This window comes from Phaenicophaeus curvirostris, chromosome 5, assembly GCF_032191515.1.
Source record: "Phaenicophaeus curvirostris isolate KB17595 chromosome 5, BPBGC_Pcur_1.0, whole genome shotgun sequence".
NCBI classification, from domain to species: domain Eukaryota; kingdom Metazoa; phylum Chordata; class Aves; order Cuculiformes; family Cuculidae; genus Phaenicophaeus; species Phaenicophaeus curvirostris.
Window position 1 is genome coordinate 67,076,087 of NC_091396.1, and position 17,906 is coordinate 67,093,992.

Consider the following 17,906-nt stretch of genomic DNA (forward strand, 5'->3'; position numbering starts at 1 on the left):
CCCCCAAAAGAGTCTGATTCCTGCAGGAGTAAAACCAACTCGTCCTATTTTATTGCGTCAGGGAAATATAAAAGTTGAAGCTCTCAGCAGGGGAAATTAAAATCAATTGGATTACTTCTAAACAGCACCGTTTATTTTATGGCCGGATTGCAAAGATGCCTTCTCTTAAAACAAACCCAAGCTGGCCAGTAACAGGGATCCCAGCACGTCCCCTCTCCCAGGAGGCACCTGAGCAAGGGAGCGCCGCTCTCTACACGCGGCAAGTGCTGCTGGGCTGGTGGCAAGTGGAAAGTGGGGTTAAAATGAATAAAAACAGATAAAAGCCCTGCGGGATGGGGATTCCAAACTGCACAAGCCCCTCTTTGTCCACCACGCAGAGCTCACGACATTCCCGAAGTTCATTCAGTGGAGAAATAGGAATCGTCCTGCTCTTCATCCGACGAGTGGGCTGCCTGGGCTGCGAAGAGCTGCCCCACCACCGAGTTCCGCTTCGCCTCTGCAACCAGAGAAACGGGGTGAGCGGGCGCCTGCGCTCGGAGGCCCGAAGGCATCGGCGTGTGGGAGAAACCGAGACGCGGGAGAAACAGAGACAGGGAGACAGCACGCGGAGGAGGGAGGCCGGGCACTTACTGTTCTTGAAGCGGAAGGCGGTTCTTCTGCAGGACGCTGGCGTAGCGAGCACCCCTCCCGCCTGCCGGGAAGGAGAGAAGGCTCTGTGGGAGCTGGCACCGACACGGCAGGACACCGGGATTTGGGTGTCCCCTCGCACACTACGTGGTCATTAGAACTTTAAACTGTCCAGCCACCGCAAAACTAAAGCGGGACACGAGCCACTCCCCTGCCCTGGCATCTTGGCTTTTCATGGAAAAGCCATAATTACAAATCCTGGGACGCTGAGGGAATAAATACAGGGGAATAAGCTCAGGGGCTGTCAGGTACAAGGTGAGAATTATTGTTTCCCACCGTGCAGAAAAACACAGGAGCTTAATGTCCCCAAAGGCCACAGAGTGCACTGCAGCTAACCCTGACCACAGATAGCTTGTTCCTAACAAAAAGAACTTCTCGCCAAGAGAAGCGGGTACAGAGCCCGGCAGTGCGGGAGGGGCGGGGATTTCTGACTGGGATCTACAGGCTGGTCTGGGATCCTGGGATTCTTTTATGTGGGTGAGGTGGAACCAGGCAGTGTCCAAGGAAAGCAGCATTACCGACTTCTTGACTTTGTCCCAGGTGCCCCTGCTGCCCCGCGTCTTCTTCTGCATCCTGAACACATGCCGGTCGCAATCATTCCTGCAGATGGGATCGAGACGTTAGCGTTGGCAGCAGGCCCCTACGGACCCGCTGGACGCAGCTCACGGCACCACACGGACTGAAGGAAAACGAGCACGGCCGTTAAAGCCCGGTTGTTGGCTGATTAACTGCAGCAGCAGCCCTGGGCCCGCAGCCTCCCAGCAGCGCTCGTTAGCTCAGGGCTAGAACTCTTACCAAGAGCACCGGGCATCTTCCCGGTGGATCATAGAACCACTTGGTTGGAAAAGACTTAAGATCATTGAGTCCAACCACACCTGTCCTCTACACATCCTGTCTGTGAGGTGCAATCCCACCAACTCTGCAGGTTTCCAGCTGATCCCAGTTCATTCAGTAAAGCTGGAAGCCATGGGGTTAATGGGCCACGACTCAAACCAAGCAGCCCAACCTCTGCAGAGGCTGGAGAAGGGAGCAGCCTGGGCTCCGAGTGTCCTCGCCCGCACCGAGCTGAGCGACTCAAAGGAAAGAGCTCACTCCACACAAATCCCACAAGGACAGCAGGACTCGCGCGTGTGCTCCTGGCCTGGGAGTGAGCGGGTGTTCCCGTTCCAGGACTGATCTTGGGGGAACGAGAAAGGGAAAGGCCATCAGCGAGAGCGCAGCACGAGCTCCTACCTGTTGATGGGCACCAGCATGCCAGGGCTGATGTGGTCACACTGAGGAGTCTTCACGGGCGGGAAGACGGCTGAGGAGGGGGTGATTGGGTTGTCCATAAGCGCAAAGTCAACATCGTCATCGTCGTGGCTTCCCCGGAATGTTGGTAACTACAAAGCCACATCACAGCAATCAGGGAGCTGCCGTCTAACAAAAGAGGGAAAACCATAACTTGTTCTCTTGATAGGCAAGTGGCTTTTCCTCTTTAAACCTGAAACCGGGGCTCAGCTAATATCTGGGGGGCCCAACACAGACAGGGCCGGGCTTTCCTGCGCTGCTGCTGCCTGTGCCCACCGGGTGCAGAGCGGAAAGGGACAGAGCCAGGGAAAAAGGGCAGCTCCTCAGCCCAAACAAACAAGAAACAGGAGAGGGAGAGCGAAGAACAGGCCAGAACCGGGCAAGAGAGAAAGAACAGGATCCTGCTGCACATCAGCACGACGGAGCAGCTGGTTCCATGGCACAAAGAGCCAACGCTCAGTCCGAGGCAGCAGCAGCATAGAATCACCAGGTTGGAAAACACCCACCGGATCATCAAGTCCAACCATTCCTATCAAACAATAAACCATGTCTCTCAGCACCTCGTCCACCAGTCCCTTAAACCCCTCCAGGGAAGGTGACTCAACCACCTCCCTGGGCAGCCTCTGCCAGTGCCCAATGACCCTTTCTGGGAAAAATTTTTTCCTGATGTCCAGCCTAATCCTCCCCTGGTGGAGCCCGAGGCCATTCCCTCTCGTCCTGTTCCCTGTCACCTGGGAGATGAGCCCAGCTCCTCCTCTCCACAACCTCCTTTCAGGTACTTATAGAGAGCAATGAAGTCTCCCCTCAGCCTCCTCTTCTCCAGGCTAAACACCCCCAGCTCTCTCAGCCGTTCCTCATAAGGCCTGTTCTCCAGCCCCTTCACCAGCTTCGTTGCTCTTCTCTGGACTCACTCCAGAGCCTCAACATCCTTCTTGTGGTGAGGGGCCCAGAACTGAACACAGGATTCGAGGAGCGGTCTCACCAGTGCCGAGTCCAGAGGGAGAATAACCTCGCTGCACAACCACTGCTCCCAGCCTTGGTTCTCTCGTGGAGGCAGGAAGGACGCTCCCACCAGACCACGGTTACAGCCCCTTCATTTCCCTTCTTTGGGCCCTAAGAACTGGTTTGGTCTCCCACCTGGTGGCAATGCCTGGCTGCAATGCCACATTCCAGTTTGTGCTGCCAGCAATCAGGCATTGCAAGTGCAAATTAAGGAAATCGGGCTCTTCCCCCAAATCCGCAAGGTTTTATTGATGGAAATGAGCCGGTAGGCCTGTACCACACCCTCGAAATACTGACCTGAAAAGCAAACAGATAGAGACACCGTTTTCCCACATTTACCTTGACTCTTCTGTTCTGAAAGGGAGTTGCAGTGAAAATATCGTCATGGTCGTCCTTAGGCAGATGGTCCAGGAACTCTCTCATCTGCTGCTTCCTTTTGAGGGTTCCCACTTTGGCAGTTATGGGAACCATCTCCTTCTTATCTGCAGGAATAAAAATAAGAATTGTTCCGAGACATTAGCTGTGCAGCGCAGTTTTATAATCCGCAAACTTGAACAGTGCTGGCGATACAAGCCAGTCCCTCTGTTGTGGAAATCTGTGTGATCCTTTGAGTTCTTATTTGTCCTTTCACAAAGAGTTTCTCTACCACACCTCGCTCAAAGCTCACCCTCCGGCCTTACGCGGCTGCTGCAAGTGCAACACATCAGCTGTTGCATTGCAGAATCACCCACCCACCTGCACTCCAGGGACCAGGGACACTAGGGTTTATCATCCATGTCCAGAGGCACAAGGGCTCAAAGGCTCTGCTGCACACAGACCAGTTTAGTGTCCTTAACATGAGGTGTGTGGAACACTTATCGGAGCTGTTAGGCTGTGTCCTTCACAAACTGTAATCCAGTCACCACAGCTACCCCTCAAGGCAGGACAGAAAGGGCTTTTTCATTCCCACTGGTGTCTCTATTCCCACCCTCTGCTTTCCCTTGCGAGTGGCCTCTGGACGCATTCAGAACATCTTCCCAGCGTCCTCACCTTCAGACAGAAACCGAAGCAGCTGCTGGTGCAGGCAGCCGAGGAAAGAAAATCGACCCACAATTCACAGACTCTGAGAACAAGGAATATCCTGGCTTAGTGTTTTGCAGGACTGCGTTTGTCCTTTGCTTCGCTACAGCCACCTTCTGGTCTCTTCCCACTCACAGGCACAGCTGAGCCCAAGAGCCCCCAAAAAGCGCACTCCTCAAAGCAAAAACTTAGAATCGTAGAATCATAGAATCACCAGGCTGGAAAAGACCCACGGGATTGTCAAGTCCAACCATTCCCATCAATCACTAACCCATGTCCCTCAGCACCTTGTCCACCCGTCCCTTAAACCCCTCCAGGGAAGGTGAATCAACCCCCTCCCTGGGCAGCCTCTGCCAGTGCCCAATGACCCTTTCTGTGAAAATTTTTTTCCTAATGTCCAGCCTAAACCTCCCCTGGCAGAGCTTGAGGCCATGACATCCTGCAAGCTCGGCCAAAAACCCTCACACTACAGCAGGCAACCACCTTCACTATCGTCTCCTGACCTGGGCTGGTGTCTGTAGCTCGCGTTACCCAATCAATACTGGATTTAGGAGTACTGAAAGACAACAGACTAGCCAGAAGCAAGGCGCTGGTACCTTTCTGCTCTGGCTTCCCTGCAGCAGTGGTCTTGGTGTGCGTTCTGGACCCTCTTCCCTGTTGCTCTTCCACATACTTCTGATGACATTCCTCGGCAGAGCGGGACCCCACCGCCATGGCCACCTCCACCCAGAAGCCGTTCTTGTGCTTGGGGAACAAAGCCACGGCCCTGCCAAGAGAACAAAGCCTCAGCCTCGGCGCAGAAGGCCCCGCACCACGCTGCCCAGTGCAATACCCCAGACAAACTGCCCTTCCTGCACGCTGGATGCAGCCAATCGTGTCTGCTGCCCTGTCCAGATGCCTTAAACCAAGCAAAACCATGTTTAAACAGGTTAAGCTGACAGCTCGGCTACAGGATAAGCACCTTCCTTCTTTGCAGCTGCCCCCCGCCCCGCAACATCAGCTCAGGGCCTTTTGGGGTTTCTAATTCAAAGAAACAAAACCAAACACAGTCGTTTTATTAATCAACACATGTATTAAACGCTGCCCAGCAACTTGTTTGAGCAATCAGACAATGCGTTAATTAAACATTTGTGCCGTTCAACTCCTGTTCACAACATAAACTCACGAGCACGTCACATTTAGTGGTTAACTCCACGAGGGGAGGCAACACGCTGCCTCCTATTTCCTGTCCACATCGGAAACACAAAACCTGCTACTGGATCACTGACCTGCTGGGGTCTGTCAGTTGTGCCCACGGGAAGGTTCATCCCGGTTCAGGGATCAGGTACCTGTGACAAGCAGGTGGGGAGCAGACCCACAGAGCTTTGCCCCCTCACCTGAAGCTGCTGCCAGGGGCAGGGCTGCTCTTGGCTAACCCTTGTGGCTACTCTAGAAAACACTCAGCCCTCTCCTTTGTTTTGCTACTTTTTAACGTGTTAACAAAATTAATTTTGTAAGAGGAAATTTAACCGGTTACAGAAAGCCTTAACATGATGTGAAAGAAACCAAGTGTGGCAAATCCCAGTTCAGACCACGCATGTTACGCCTCCCGACATCCCGAGGGAACCCGGGCAGGCAGGGGAGCCACTTGCCTGTGGAGCTTCTGTAATTCCCTCTCAGACCAACCATCCGCTGCCCGTGGGAAGAGTTCCAGGGATTTCTGCACCTTCTCCCTCTCAGGCTCTCTTGGTTTCGCTGCTGAAGACTTGGCAGTGGTAGAAGCTTTACCTTTTTTCTTTTTATCAGGTACTTCTGAATTCTTTTCTCTTACTTGAAACTTCTCCTCACTGCTCTCTGAGTCCGACTCCACAAAATACCTGGGAGGGTTGATTCCGTGTCTTGTCCTCATTCCCCTGTTGGGCACGCGGGTGGCACTGGACTCACTGGAAGGGGTTCTTCCTTCAAGCAGATTGGAGCCACTGAGAGACGTGGGGACGCTTTCCCTCCATGGGACAATGCAGGAGGCGGGAGAGGGTTTTGCTGCCCTGTGGTTTGCATCATCCTGTGAGCTTTTGCAGTTAGAGGAGGATTGAGAGCCCTGTGTCCCTCTTTTAAGCAAAGGTTTAGTTTTCCTTTTGATGGACAGCGGGACGTCCTCACCGGATCCCTCCTCCTCATCCCTGCTCGGCTGTCCTTCTGGCAACAGCTTCTCTTGCAGATGCCGTTTGGCTGACCTTAAAGGGTACTTGTAAACCTGCTGAAACACAGTCTTTTCTCTGCGTTCTGACCCTCTCTTTTTCTTCGCCATTCCTGGGGTTCTGCTATGATAATTGTGCTTGTTTGCTGCCTCAGTATTTAAGGGAGCCAGCCTAGTAGAAAGCTGGTTTTTAACATCTGTGCTATTGCTTCCATCATCATCTGAAACTAAGTGCCTGGTTTCCTTGCTTCCAGCGGGCTGGCTGTCTCTCTTGGAACTTGCTCCCTTTTCACTGCTTTTCCCTGGAAGAATAACACAGCATCGCACGTTGTTGTGTAAATCACCCACACGCCTTTGTTTGCATTAACAGGACACAACCACTCCTGCACCCAACTTGAGCCCATTGATTCCAGTCACTAACTTAAACCAAAACCTCAATTTTTTTTACCTTTACTTTCTTTTTTCGGTATTTCTTCTGTTGTTCCCATCGCTTCCTTTCCTTTACTCTTCAATATGGAATTGGTGGGTCTTTGGACTTTTTCACTACTGAGCATCTTCAAAACAAAACAAGTTAATGAAACCTTCGTTAATCTAGCACATCGAGCCCAGCGCCACCAGCTCGGATGACACCGCGTGTTCAAAGGACACGTGGATCAGAGTCGCCCGTGGAGCCCAGGATCAATCACACCATTCGGTGTCCACATAACCGCACGCAACCACAGCAGCCAAGCGCCTTGAAGTGACAACACATGCAAGAGCCTTACCAAGCTCAGATAATCCACTCCCCCTTCTTGGACAGTGACGTTCAGGTTCCGATCCACAAACTCACGCTGCCCGCACCAGAAATTTAACGGTGGTTTAACTAGTCGGCCACTCCGAGTGTAAGTCCCGCTGGGATCGTTCACCATGGATCTGAGCTTTGGTGTCGTATCTACGAGAAAAAAGAACTACAGTTCTGTCCCAGATATTGCACCGACAGTTCAGCTTTGCAGACTGCACAAGCAGAGGAGCACTCCTGCATTTAAACTAGCTCATTGGCACCAACTACGGGGAAAATAAAAAAATCACTACAGCTTTATGCTGTTCTTTTAGGTGTTCAGGTTAGAAACAAGCTGGCCTTAACTTAAGTGAAGTAACAATCTTGCACCTAGAATCCTGTGTTCAGATCCGGGCCCCTCACCACAAGAAGATGTTGAGGCTCTGGAGCGAGTCCAGAGAAAAGCAACGAAGCTGGTGAGGGGGCTGGAGAACAGGCCTTATGAGGAACGGCTGAGAGAGCTGGGGGTGTTTAGCCTGGAGAAGAGGAGGTCCTGAGGGGAGACCTCATTGCTCTCTACAAGTACCTGAAAGGAGGTTGTGGAGAGGAGGGAGCTGGGCTCTTCTCCCAAGTGACAGGGGACAGGACAAGAGGGAATGGCCTCAAGCTCTGCCAGGGGAGGTTTGGGCTGGACATCAGGAAAAGATTTTTCACAGAAAGGGTCACTGGGCACTGGCAGAGGCTGCCCAGGGAGGGGTTTGAGTCACCATCCCTGGAGGGGTTTAAGGGACGGGTGGACGAGGTGCTCGGGGACATGGATTAGTGATTGATGGGAATGGTTGGACTCGATGATCCAGTGGGTCTTTTCAAACCTTGTGATTCTGTGTATCTTCACACGGGATAAAATTACTGCTGTGGACTTTTTAGTTTAATTTTGTTTCGTTTATAAATGCTGTAAAGGTCATACAGAGAGGTAAAATGACATAGAAAAGTTGTCACACTGAACAGATCCTAACTGTAATAAGAAAAAAAAATACACCAGCATTTATAGCATTAGCAAAGAATCTGCTGGCAGCAGTGACAGCTTGGTGGGGGCTGGCTGGAGCCCTGCTGGAGCCTATGACAAGGTACTAAGAAGTCAGAGCTAAACCCAAGAAGTATCAGCGTCCCTAACAAACCCAGGCCTGCCTTGCAAGGCAAAGTAAAACCAGGTACATCACTAAGTTATGGCTTTATAACCGTTTCCTTTGGAAACAAAGCTAACGTAACATTTTTTTTCCACAGTCCATTCCATTCATCCCCAATTGTTACTTCTCTGTGCCTCAACTGTGGCAAAACCATTAAGACGCCGTAAAACAAACCCGCTCCAGTCCTTGACCTGAGTCAAAACCAACCCACTACCAAAAGGGGACGGCACTGCATGGGAAGGGTCCTAGGGATGGAGCCCCGATAGCAGCATTGAATCCCAGCAGTGTCCCAGGAGGACTGAGAAGGGAGTACGTTACGCAAAACAGCAACTGCAAAACACAGTCAGGTTTGCTGTGGGGATAAACAGCTCTGGAGCCAGGGCCTCCAGCTCCTACAGACCAAACCAGGCTCCTGTTCTCTGCCAGGGTCAGCCCTAGGACAGCCCCCAGCACCCCCTGTACATCAGCAAACCAGAAACAGAGCAACTCGATGCCTGTGGTCACTGCAGTCCAAGTTAGTGCAAACCAGAACTGCACCCAGCTAGCTGGTTACCTCTGCCCTGCAGCCTAACTGCCAAGGCACAAACCAGACAGATAGGAGACATCCTTCACTGGGGAAAACAGCTCTCAATCACCCCCATTTTTTCCCTGAAGAAAATAACTATTAAATACTCACAGATGTTTTGGTCGCTCTCCGGCAACACATCGTAAGTGGCATTCCTTACATCTCTCGCTGAATCCTTTGCATTTTCCAACACATCTGGGTCCGCCACTGAGTCTCTCTCCTTGTTTTTGTCCCCACCACTACTGTGATTTCGTTCTTTCCTAACCATTTGGAGTTCAAGAAAACAAATAATGAACATCTGAACAAGCCGTCCTTTGCCACCACCTTAACTTGAAGCCTTGAAGCCTGCTCCCCTCAGCAAGAGCCCCCTAGCAGAGGGCAGCTGTCCTCGGGCTGCGTGACCCGCTCCATCAGCGGAGCCTCTGCCCTGGTCACTACACGAGTGGAACCAATCCAGACCAGTACAGGTGACCAGTTCTTGCCTGGAACTCAAATCTTCATGCACACACCAACAGGCTTTTACATTCCTCTAGCAGAGTATTCGCAAAAAGCAGAATCTCGAGGCACACTTAAAAGATTGCAATGAAACTGAATCTTACCTTCTCCCTTCCTCGAGAAACTCCTCTACATATTGCTTCCACATTTTGGTAAACCCGTATAGAAATCTCTTGATGAAACGGGAGGGAAACCCTGTTTCAAACAGATGTAGCGTTACCAACGGCTGAGCAAAAGGCAGATAAAATAACCACTACAACTGGGGTCTGCGGGCACCTCGGAAGCTCACTGCTTTTTTAATCACTAGAGACCGGTTTTCCCAGTTTAAGGGACCAGTATCCTTCCCAGAAAAGTCAGCTAAGGGGTCATTAATTACAGGTGGTGGGATCTAGAGACAAATAAAAGTATTTAGCAGAGGAATTAATAAATAAATTCAAGTCAGAGAGCAGCCACATCAGGTATTTATCAGAACGCATCCTGGCACGGCTAAGGAGAAGGAAAAATTATAGCCACAGATACAGCTTTGGATGCCTTGTGTTCAGCTTGAGTGCAAAGGGCACGTAAGCCCTGTTAGAAAGAGTGTGATCCCACGCACAGGAACAGCTGTATTATGGCAAGCATTTATTTCATCCGTGCTACGCAAGATCTTTATATTCCCAGTGCTGCCTGTAAGCACTAATGCGGCAGCTCATTTACTGGTGAATGTGACAAGAGGATGCACGTGAAGCAAGAACAGAATAAGGCCTCATCTAATTACGTGTGCATATTACATTTGCTTTAAAATTCCACAAGCTTCAAACCAACACAAAGCAGAAGCTTTGCTGGATTTGGTAGAATACACCGCTCAGACCTTACAGATGGTTCAGTTCAGTGAATTGTAAAGCTCTGTCTCTGAAGGGAAATCCCATGTACTGCAGCAGAGCTGGTGGTTCGTCACTAAATAATGTTGCAAACAGAACGCAAACACCAGAGTAACTTAGTAGTGTGTAAACAACCACTATTTGAGTGTTTTAGCACTATTTAAATGCCAAACATTGACCAAAATGACATGAAGACAATCTTACCGAACCCCAGTTTCTTTAAGAGAATGTAGCATTAGCCAGCTCGATGCCCTGAAAGCCCTCTCTGAAACTGCAGCGCCCTAAAAATGCCAGCTACACTCAGCACTAGACAGCGTTCAGAAACCCACTGCTGGAAACCACTCTCCAGGCCGTGCTGAACAGCCACCGAGCCCAGTCAGCAGGGCAAGACAAACCGTTTGCTTCAGCAGTGCGCTCAGTCACAGCTCTACAGGCCTCTCTGGTTAACGCTACGTTAAGGAACCACCTTCTTACCTTCTCTCCTCATGGTAGCAGAGTCTATGTTTCCCTGCAGCCAGTAGATGCTCCCAGACACTGTTCTCACTCGGTTGCATGTTATCCGCTCTGTAATGGCACTACTCTGCCAGCACGCACCTTCCTTATCTCTAAGGCAAGACAGACAACGTGAAGAACAGAAGTAAAACATGGTTTTCATAAAAGAAGGAATTTAAAACCAGCATATTGATATTCCATATGAGACTGACAGCATTACACACAACATGAGTTACAGAACTGCTGTTACATAGGGCAAATGCAGACTGTCCCGGGGTCATTTCATTTATTTGTGACCTGCCTACTCAAAGACAAGAACCACTGCGGAAGGAATCCCAGTATATGCAAAAATTAGAGTGGTTCAGAAATTTTTAAGGGCGTTTGCCATGAGAAATGAAAACCAGGCCCGAGCATTAAAACAGAAAATCTACATAAAGTGTTGAGGATTTGGGGTTTTTTTGAGGGGTGTTGTTTTAATATACTTTTACAGTAGTAACCAACAAGCTACAGAACAATAATGAGGACTGAAACCCAAGATGACAGCAAAAACATCCCGCTGCGTCACTTGTCACGAAGCATTAACAGAAGTCAACGCCGTGTCTGAAGAGCAAATAAAAACCGTCATGTTTGGGAAGCGCGGAGCAGACACCCAACACGAAGGAGAAGAGAACGCATAGCTAGCGGTGAGAGGGACAAGGAGAGGATTGGCTGTTTCCATACAGCCATGAAACAGATGTCAACTCCTACTGCAGGACAGCGCTCATCGAGCACACCGAATTGCTGCCTTTCCAAACGGTGCTGCCAGGGTCCGAGTTCCCAGCAGACAAGTAACCGTGTTAGGCAGTCACTATGGCAGAGGAGAAGACTTCTCTAATGGAGAAGTACTTCAACCATGTCTTCAGAGTTCACCGCAAGCTAAATCTCTCCTTGTCCTGACACCTGGTTTCCTGATCTCATAGCTATTGGAATACAACCTGGCCAAAACCAGACCCAAAGAAACCACGGCTGGTTTGCAGGCAGGCCAACCACTGCCACTGTTTGGCAAGCGTTTGCAGGCCCTGAAGCGAACGTGCTCAGCGTGCCTAGTCAGGAGACAGAGAACTGTGTTCAGATCACAAGGACAAGAGCTGTGAGCGCTGTCACAAAGGTTAGGGTGCAGGCAAAGGGCCGTGTTCCCTGGGGTGGGTAAGAAAGCAGCAGGAGTGCATGAAGTGCTTCCAACAGCTACCAAGACATTCCAAGAACACAAGTCCCACAGCTACGGCAATTCAGCCAGGCAAAGATGGCAGAGCCTTTCTAGAGCAGCTGCTGAAAGCCCACCAACAGGTTTTAGATTGCATTTCAATCAGAAAACTTTCCCTTACCTCCGTTTCCCTTGAACACATATTGCAGTGTTACCATCAATCACTTTAATTCTCCAGTTGGTTAAGCTGATTGCTTTCTGTTTAGAATAAAAGTCATTTTTAAATTAGACTGAGCTATGCAGCATCACCAAGGTGTCAGCAGAACAGAAAATATCTCCTGTGTAAGTTGGGAAGATATTTAGGCACCGCCCTCCAGACCAGAAAAACTGACAACAACCTTAAGGAGATGACATGAGAGGCTCGTTTAGGCAGAAAACTCTTTCAGCCTTTCAGCCCATACTGTGGCTTTTGAATACCAAACCAAAAGGCTTTGTTTTACACACTCTCCCCCCTTAACACTGTCATAGAATCATGGAATGGTTTGACTTGGAAGAGACCTTGAAGCCCATCCAGTTCCACCCCTGCCATGTGCAGGGACATCTCCCACTGGATCTGGTTTCTCCAATCCCCATCCAACCTGGCCCTGAACATCTCCAGGGATGGGGCAGCCACCACTCCTCTGGGCAGCCTGGGCCAGGGCCTCCCCACCTTCACACCAAAACATTTCTTCCTAAAAATCTCATCTTAATCTCCGCTCTTTCAGCTTCCAACCATTACCCCTTGACCCATCCCTGCACTCCCTGAGAACGAGCCCTCTCCAGCTTTCCTGTAGGCCCTTTAAGTCGTGCTGGAAACAAGGGAAAAAGACATCTCACTAAAGGGAAAGCCTTTCCCAGTCAATCTAGCAAAATAAGTTCATTCTCTACCAAGCTCTCATTACTTTTGACAAGAACAAATAAGCAAAGTGCAGCCAGAAGCTCCAGACAGCCCACATGAACACATCAGCTGCCCTGAAGTATTAAGTTCTCCCACCTCTTTGTCCGCTTTACTAGCAACTTGATCTGTATGAGGTTTTTCCAAAGGGACCTTACAGCCTTCTTTTAGCTTCGGCTTCCTTGGAATGTGGACTCTGGGAGAAGAGAGCATAATGCTGCGCAAGCTCTGTGAGGGCTTTTGAGAATTTGTCTCTGATTTCTTTTCTACTCCAGGAACCTTTCTCCTTTGCCTCAACTCTCTTCTGTCTTGATGAAGTTCAGCATGTTTTGCTTCTCCATTTTCCCGCCCTTCTTCTAACTGATCCCCCTTTTTAGAAGGGGTTGGGCCTAAATTCACATAACTATTTTGAGACATTTCATCATCAGCGTCCATTGATTCCACAAGGAAATTATCCTCATCACCCTCAGGAGTGGCCACACACTCTGTAGGCTCATTTCTGAGCGGCTCAGCAACAGTGGGTCTAATCAACGGATTTTCGGTAGGTGTGGAAGGAGGAATGTTCTGCTTGGCTGGGTCTGAAGGTGCTGGGTCTGCCCCTTAAAAACAAAAGGAACAACAAAGAAATTAGTTGCTAGACAACTAGTAAAAATGCATTCCTAAAGTGAGCTCTATCGTTAATAAGAGGAAGTTGTATTTATTAGCAGTTGTAAAAACACTGCCAGGTTCAACTGTTAACAGCAGGCCACGCTCTGAATGTGTTGGGACTAGCTTCTTCTCACCACCCAACCAATGCCCCTGCTGTTAAGAGACCTCCTGACACCCCACTTCCCCTCCAAACCACACCAATGCACACCTCATCTATTAAAAGTATATCTTTACCGTTCTCTTTTCTTTAATGAATCCTCCTTTCAGAACCAAAAAAGCTCCTGTTATCACAAGCCCAAACATCTCAAATATTTCCAGCTTTCCAGACTTAAGGATCTGGACTTCTGCCTGTGCTGCTGCTACAAGCACTGGGGTTTGAGCTTCCAGATAAACTATGCTCGGTTTTAAAGTTGAACACCACTATGACTGTGGTGTGCACTTTTCTCCATCTGCATTTTCACAACTGAATTACGAGACAAGAGCATGGACAGGGTTGCCACTGAGTAAGAATGTGGAAAAAGATACGGGAGAATTTATCAGGAAACCAAACCTTTTCTGTTTATGTATCAAAAGCTAAGGAAAAAAAAGAGAAAGAGCTAGCAAATAAGGGGCTTAGGATTTTCCCACCAAGTGTTACATTCAGACAGCCAAGTGTTACCCTGGTCTCTGAGGGGTTCTTGGCCACATCAGGAGCCTGGAGGCAAACAGCTCCCTAAGTCAGAGCAGAGAGTGCTCTCAAACAGTCCAGCAATAGCAGGCTTCAATGTCAACAGCCTACAGCCCTAAACCAGAGTTAAACCAGGTGTAACGCCACCTGCAGGCTCGAAGAGGCAGATTTGCAGGCTTCCTCCTCACCTTTCCACTTTGCTGAGACTACAAAGAAGGTAAATGATGCTCTGCTAAAATGCACAAGATTCTAAGCAAAGGCAGAAACCCTGATGCCAAGCAAGCTTTTCATGTGTTTTAAAAGTGCTACCTTTTCGCTGCTGCTGCAGTTTCTGCTTTACACGCAAGAAGAACTTTTGAGGGGATTCCAAGATAAGAGGGTCTATGGCTACTGCTTTCGTTATGTGGTTCTCAGGAATCCGAGTGCAAAGTGATCCTGAAAAATACAAAAAACATCTTTGAATTTGGGAAAGAAAAGCATTTTCACATGGCTTGCAGTGGAGAAGTAGATATATCAGTGCATTCTCCATTCCAGGTGATCAAAGCAGGAGGATAACGGCACCACTGCAGAACGTCTACCGCTCCAAAACATCTCGGCTACCTTTACAGCTAAACACGAGCCAGAAGGCAGGTGCTCCTGCTCATCCACATCGGCCACAGGAGCAGCATCGCACCTACAAAGTCATTGGGAAGGTTTAGGCTGGACATTAGGAAAAAATTTTTCATGGAAAGGGTCATTGGGCACTGGAACAGGCTGCCCAGGGGGGTGGTTGTGTCACCTTCCCTGGAGGTATTTAAGGAACAGGTGGATGAGGTGCTGAGGGCCATGGTTTAGTGACTGATAGGAATGGTTGGACTCGATGATCTGATGGGTCTTTTCCAAGCTGGTGATTCTATGATTCTGTATTCCACCAACTGGTCAGAAACAGAATCCCCTCCTCTGGATGTGCTCCAGCCCCTCAATGCCTTCCCTGTACTGAGGGGCCCAAAACTGAACCCTGGATTCAATGTGCAGCTTCACCAGCGCTGAGTCCAGGGGTCGATCCTTCCCAGCTCCTGCTGGCCACACCACGGCTGATCCAAGCCAGGAGGCTGCTGGCCCTCTTGGCCACCTGGGCCAACGCTGGCTCAGGTTCAGCTGCTGTTGCCCAGCACCCCCAGGGCTTTTTCCACTGGGCAGCTTTCCAGCCACTCTTCCAAAGCCTGGAGCTGCTCAGGGTTGTTGTGATACAAGTGCACGAGCCAGCACTCAGCCTTGTTGAACCCAATCCTGTTAGTATTGGCCCATGGATCCAGCCTGTTCAGATCCCTCTGCAGAGCCTTCTTGCCCTCCATCCATGGACCCAGCCTGGCCAGATCCCTCTGCAGAGCCTTCCTGCCCTCCATCCATGGACCCAGCCTGGCCAGATCCCTCTGCAGAGCCTTCCTGCCCTCCATCCATGGACCCAGCCTGGCCAGATTCCTCTGCAGAGCCTTCCTGCCCTCCATCCATGGACCCAGCCTGACCAGATCCCTCTGCAGAGCCTTCCTGCCCTCCATCCATGGACCCAGCCTGGCCAGATCCCTCTGCAGAGCTTTCCTACCCTTCAGCCTATGGATCTAGCCTGTTGACAACCCTCTGTAGAGCCTTTCTGCCCCCATGCAGCACAACACTTCTGCCCAGCTTAACATCCAGCCCGTGCAGATGTTTTTCCCCCCAAACATGCACTTGGGACACTGGGAGAGCCCCAAGAGACCTGCAGTGGGAGTTGCATCACACTCGGGGTCACGAGTTGGCATCCTCAGTCCCAAACTCACCTCCGAAGGGTGGCTTGCCCGCTGCTGTGGGTTGTTCCTGCCGTCCCAGTGCCACCTTCCCGCTGCGCTGTGCCTGGGGTGTGAGGATGCTGTCGACACCTCTCAAGGCCAGCAGCCTGCCCTGACGCTGTGCCTTCATGCGCTGGAACACCTTGGCTGGGCTCTCTGTGCTGGGTGGTGTGCACGCCCGACGTTTCGCCCCCTGGCTCGGCCTCACCTCCACTTCTGTGGCAGCTTCAAGGGGGCACTGGCCCCTCAGCAGCTCTTTCATGGGGGTCAGCACGCCCACGGAGAGGTCCTTCAGTGGCACAGAGCGGAACGGGAATGACATTGTGGCAGCAAAAGTGGAGTCACTGATGTGGGCGGCTGCACTCACTGAACCTAGGGCTGCTCCCTCACAGCTCCTTGAGTCCGGGGCTGCTCCCTCACAGCTCAAGGCCTTGAGTCCGGGGCTGCTCCCTCACAGCTCCCTTGAGTCCGGGGCTGCTCCCTCACAGCTCCCTTGAGGCCGGGGCTGCTCCCTCACAGCTCCCTTGAGGCCGGGGCTGCTCCCTCACAGCCCCCTCGAGTCTGAGGCTGCTCCCTCTCAGTTGCCCTGAGCCTGGGGCTGCTCCCTGCTCAAGAAGTAGCTGCTCCCTTGAGCGCGGGGCTGCTCCCTCACGGCTCCCCCGAGCCCGGGACTGCTCCCCTGAGGCAGCGGCAGTCGTTCCCCGACCTCAGGCAGCGCCTGCTCCCTCCTCTCAGCTCCGCCGAGCCCTGGGCCGCTCCCTCAGGGCTTCCCCGAGTCCGAGGCTTGGCCAGGCCCTCCGGCAGCGGCGGAGGACCCCAGCCCCGCTCTCCGAGCTGCCCCCGCGCCGGGGGTTCCCGTCCCGCTCCCCTCAGTCCCCGCCCGCCATGGCCGCCAAAGGGCTCAGCCGCCGCCGCGATTGGCGGGCAAAAAGGTCGCGCGCATGCGGGTGAGGGGGACCGGGGGGGGAGCGACCAATGGTACCGGCCGGCGGCAGCGCTGAGGAACGGCGAGGGGGAGTGCGGCTACCAGACACCACCCCCCTCCCCAGCGAGCGGGTGGTTCCGCCCGCTGAGGCGGGCGGGAAAGGCGGTGAGGGAGGAGCCGCCATGATAGCGACGGAGGAAGGGAGGAAGACAGGGAGGAAGGGAGGAAGACAGGGAGGGAGGGAGGGAGGCAGGGAGGCGGTGGCTCCCCCGACCCCGAGGGGAATGCAGGCGACACCTCTACTCAACACAGACCACACTAAACACAAGGCATTACAATGAGCAGTGTATAGAGAAACACCGTATGAAAGAAAAAAAATTGTCCTTTGACAGTAGTGTCCCACATTCTCCCCTCTTTTTCCCGGCGGCGTCAAGCCATCTTCTGCCATCCGTTGAGGATTATCTGTCTGTCTCTTTCCAGCTGGTATTTGCAGGAGCGTCTAGAGGGCAGAATGCATAGAGTAACCTACGATGTGGCAGAGGGGAAGTTCTTCAGGCATATGGCCAGGCAAAGCCACTCTGCCTGTGCCTTACCTTCCATGGTCCTCTCCTGCAGGTGAGTTATCCACTAGCAGAGACCAAAGAGCAGGACTAGGGCTCCAGCAATCACCCAGAAGTTCCAGGGCTTCAAGGCATCAAAGAGCAGGGTACTCCAGGGAAAGCCCTCTGCTCCTGAGCCTTCTCCTCCATCTCCTGTGCCATGCGCTCACGCGTAGACTCATCCAGCTCGTTTTCTTTTTTGTCATCCTTCTCCTTCAGCTGCCATATGTTGCGGAACCACCAGCAGAGACCAAAGAGCAGGAACAGGGTTCCGGCAGTCACCCAGAAGTGCCGCTGCTGCAAGGTGTCAAAGAGCAGGGTACTCCAGGGAAAGCCACTCTGTTTCTGTGCCTTCTGCTCCATGGTCTTCTCCTCTATCTCTTGCAGCAGGCAAGTCATCCACCAGCAGAGACCAAAGAGCAGGACCAGGGCTGCAGCAATCATGCAGAAGGGCCACTTCTGCAAGGTGTCAAAGAGAAGGGTACCCCAGGCAAAGCCGCTCTGCTCCTCTGCCTTCTCCTCCACCTCCTTTGCCATGCGCTAACGCATAGCCTCATCCAGCTCGTCACCAGCCA

General features: G+C 51.6%; 1 protein-coding gene across 2 annotated transcripts; it reads right to left on the minus strand.

The window, feature by feature from the left end:
* Positions 1-10: 10 nt before the first annotated feature.
* MIS18BP1 (MIS18 binding protein 1) lies at positions 11-16,289 on the minus strand. Of its 2 annotated transcripts, XM_069856783.1 has the most exons (16): positions 15,799-16,289; positions 14,312-14,437; positions 12,787-13,286; positions 11,935-12,011; positions 10,553-10,683; positions 9,323-9,413; positions 8,835-8,983; positions 6,979-7,145; positions 6,663-6,768; positions 5,670-6,516; positions 4,635-4,804; positions 3,319-3,461; positions 1,921-2,069; positions 1,206-1,287; positions 631-691; positions 11-496 (listed from the first exon to the last, which is right to left on the minus strand). In XM_069856783.1, the coding sequence occupies exons 1-16, from the start codon at positions 16,127-16,129 to the stop codon at positions 399-401; spliced, it is 3,228 nt and encodes a 1,075-aa protein (XP_069712884.1). In that variant the 5' UTR covers positions 16,130-16,289; the 3' UTR covers positions 11-398. The 2 variants fall into 2 exon arrangements, with proteins under 2 accessions (XP_069712884.1, XP_069712885.1); XM_069856784.1 differs by lacking the exons at positions 11-496; positions 631-691; positions 1,206-1,287 and having other exon boundaries at positions 1,974-2,106; positions 15,799-16,287.
* Positions 16,290-17,906: the final 1,617 nt, after the last annotated feature.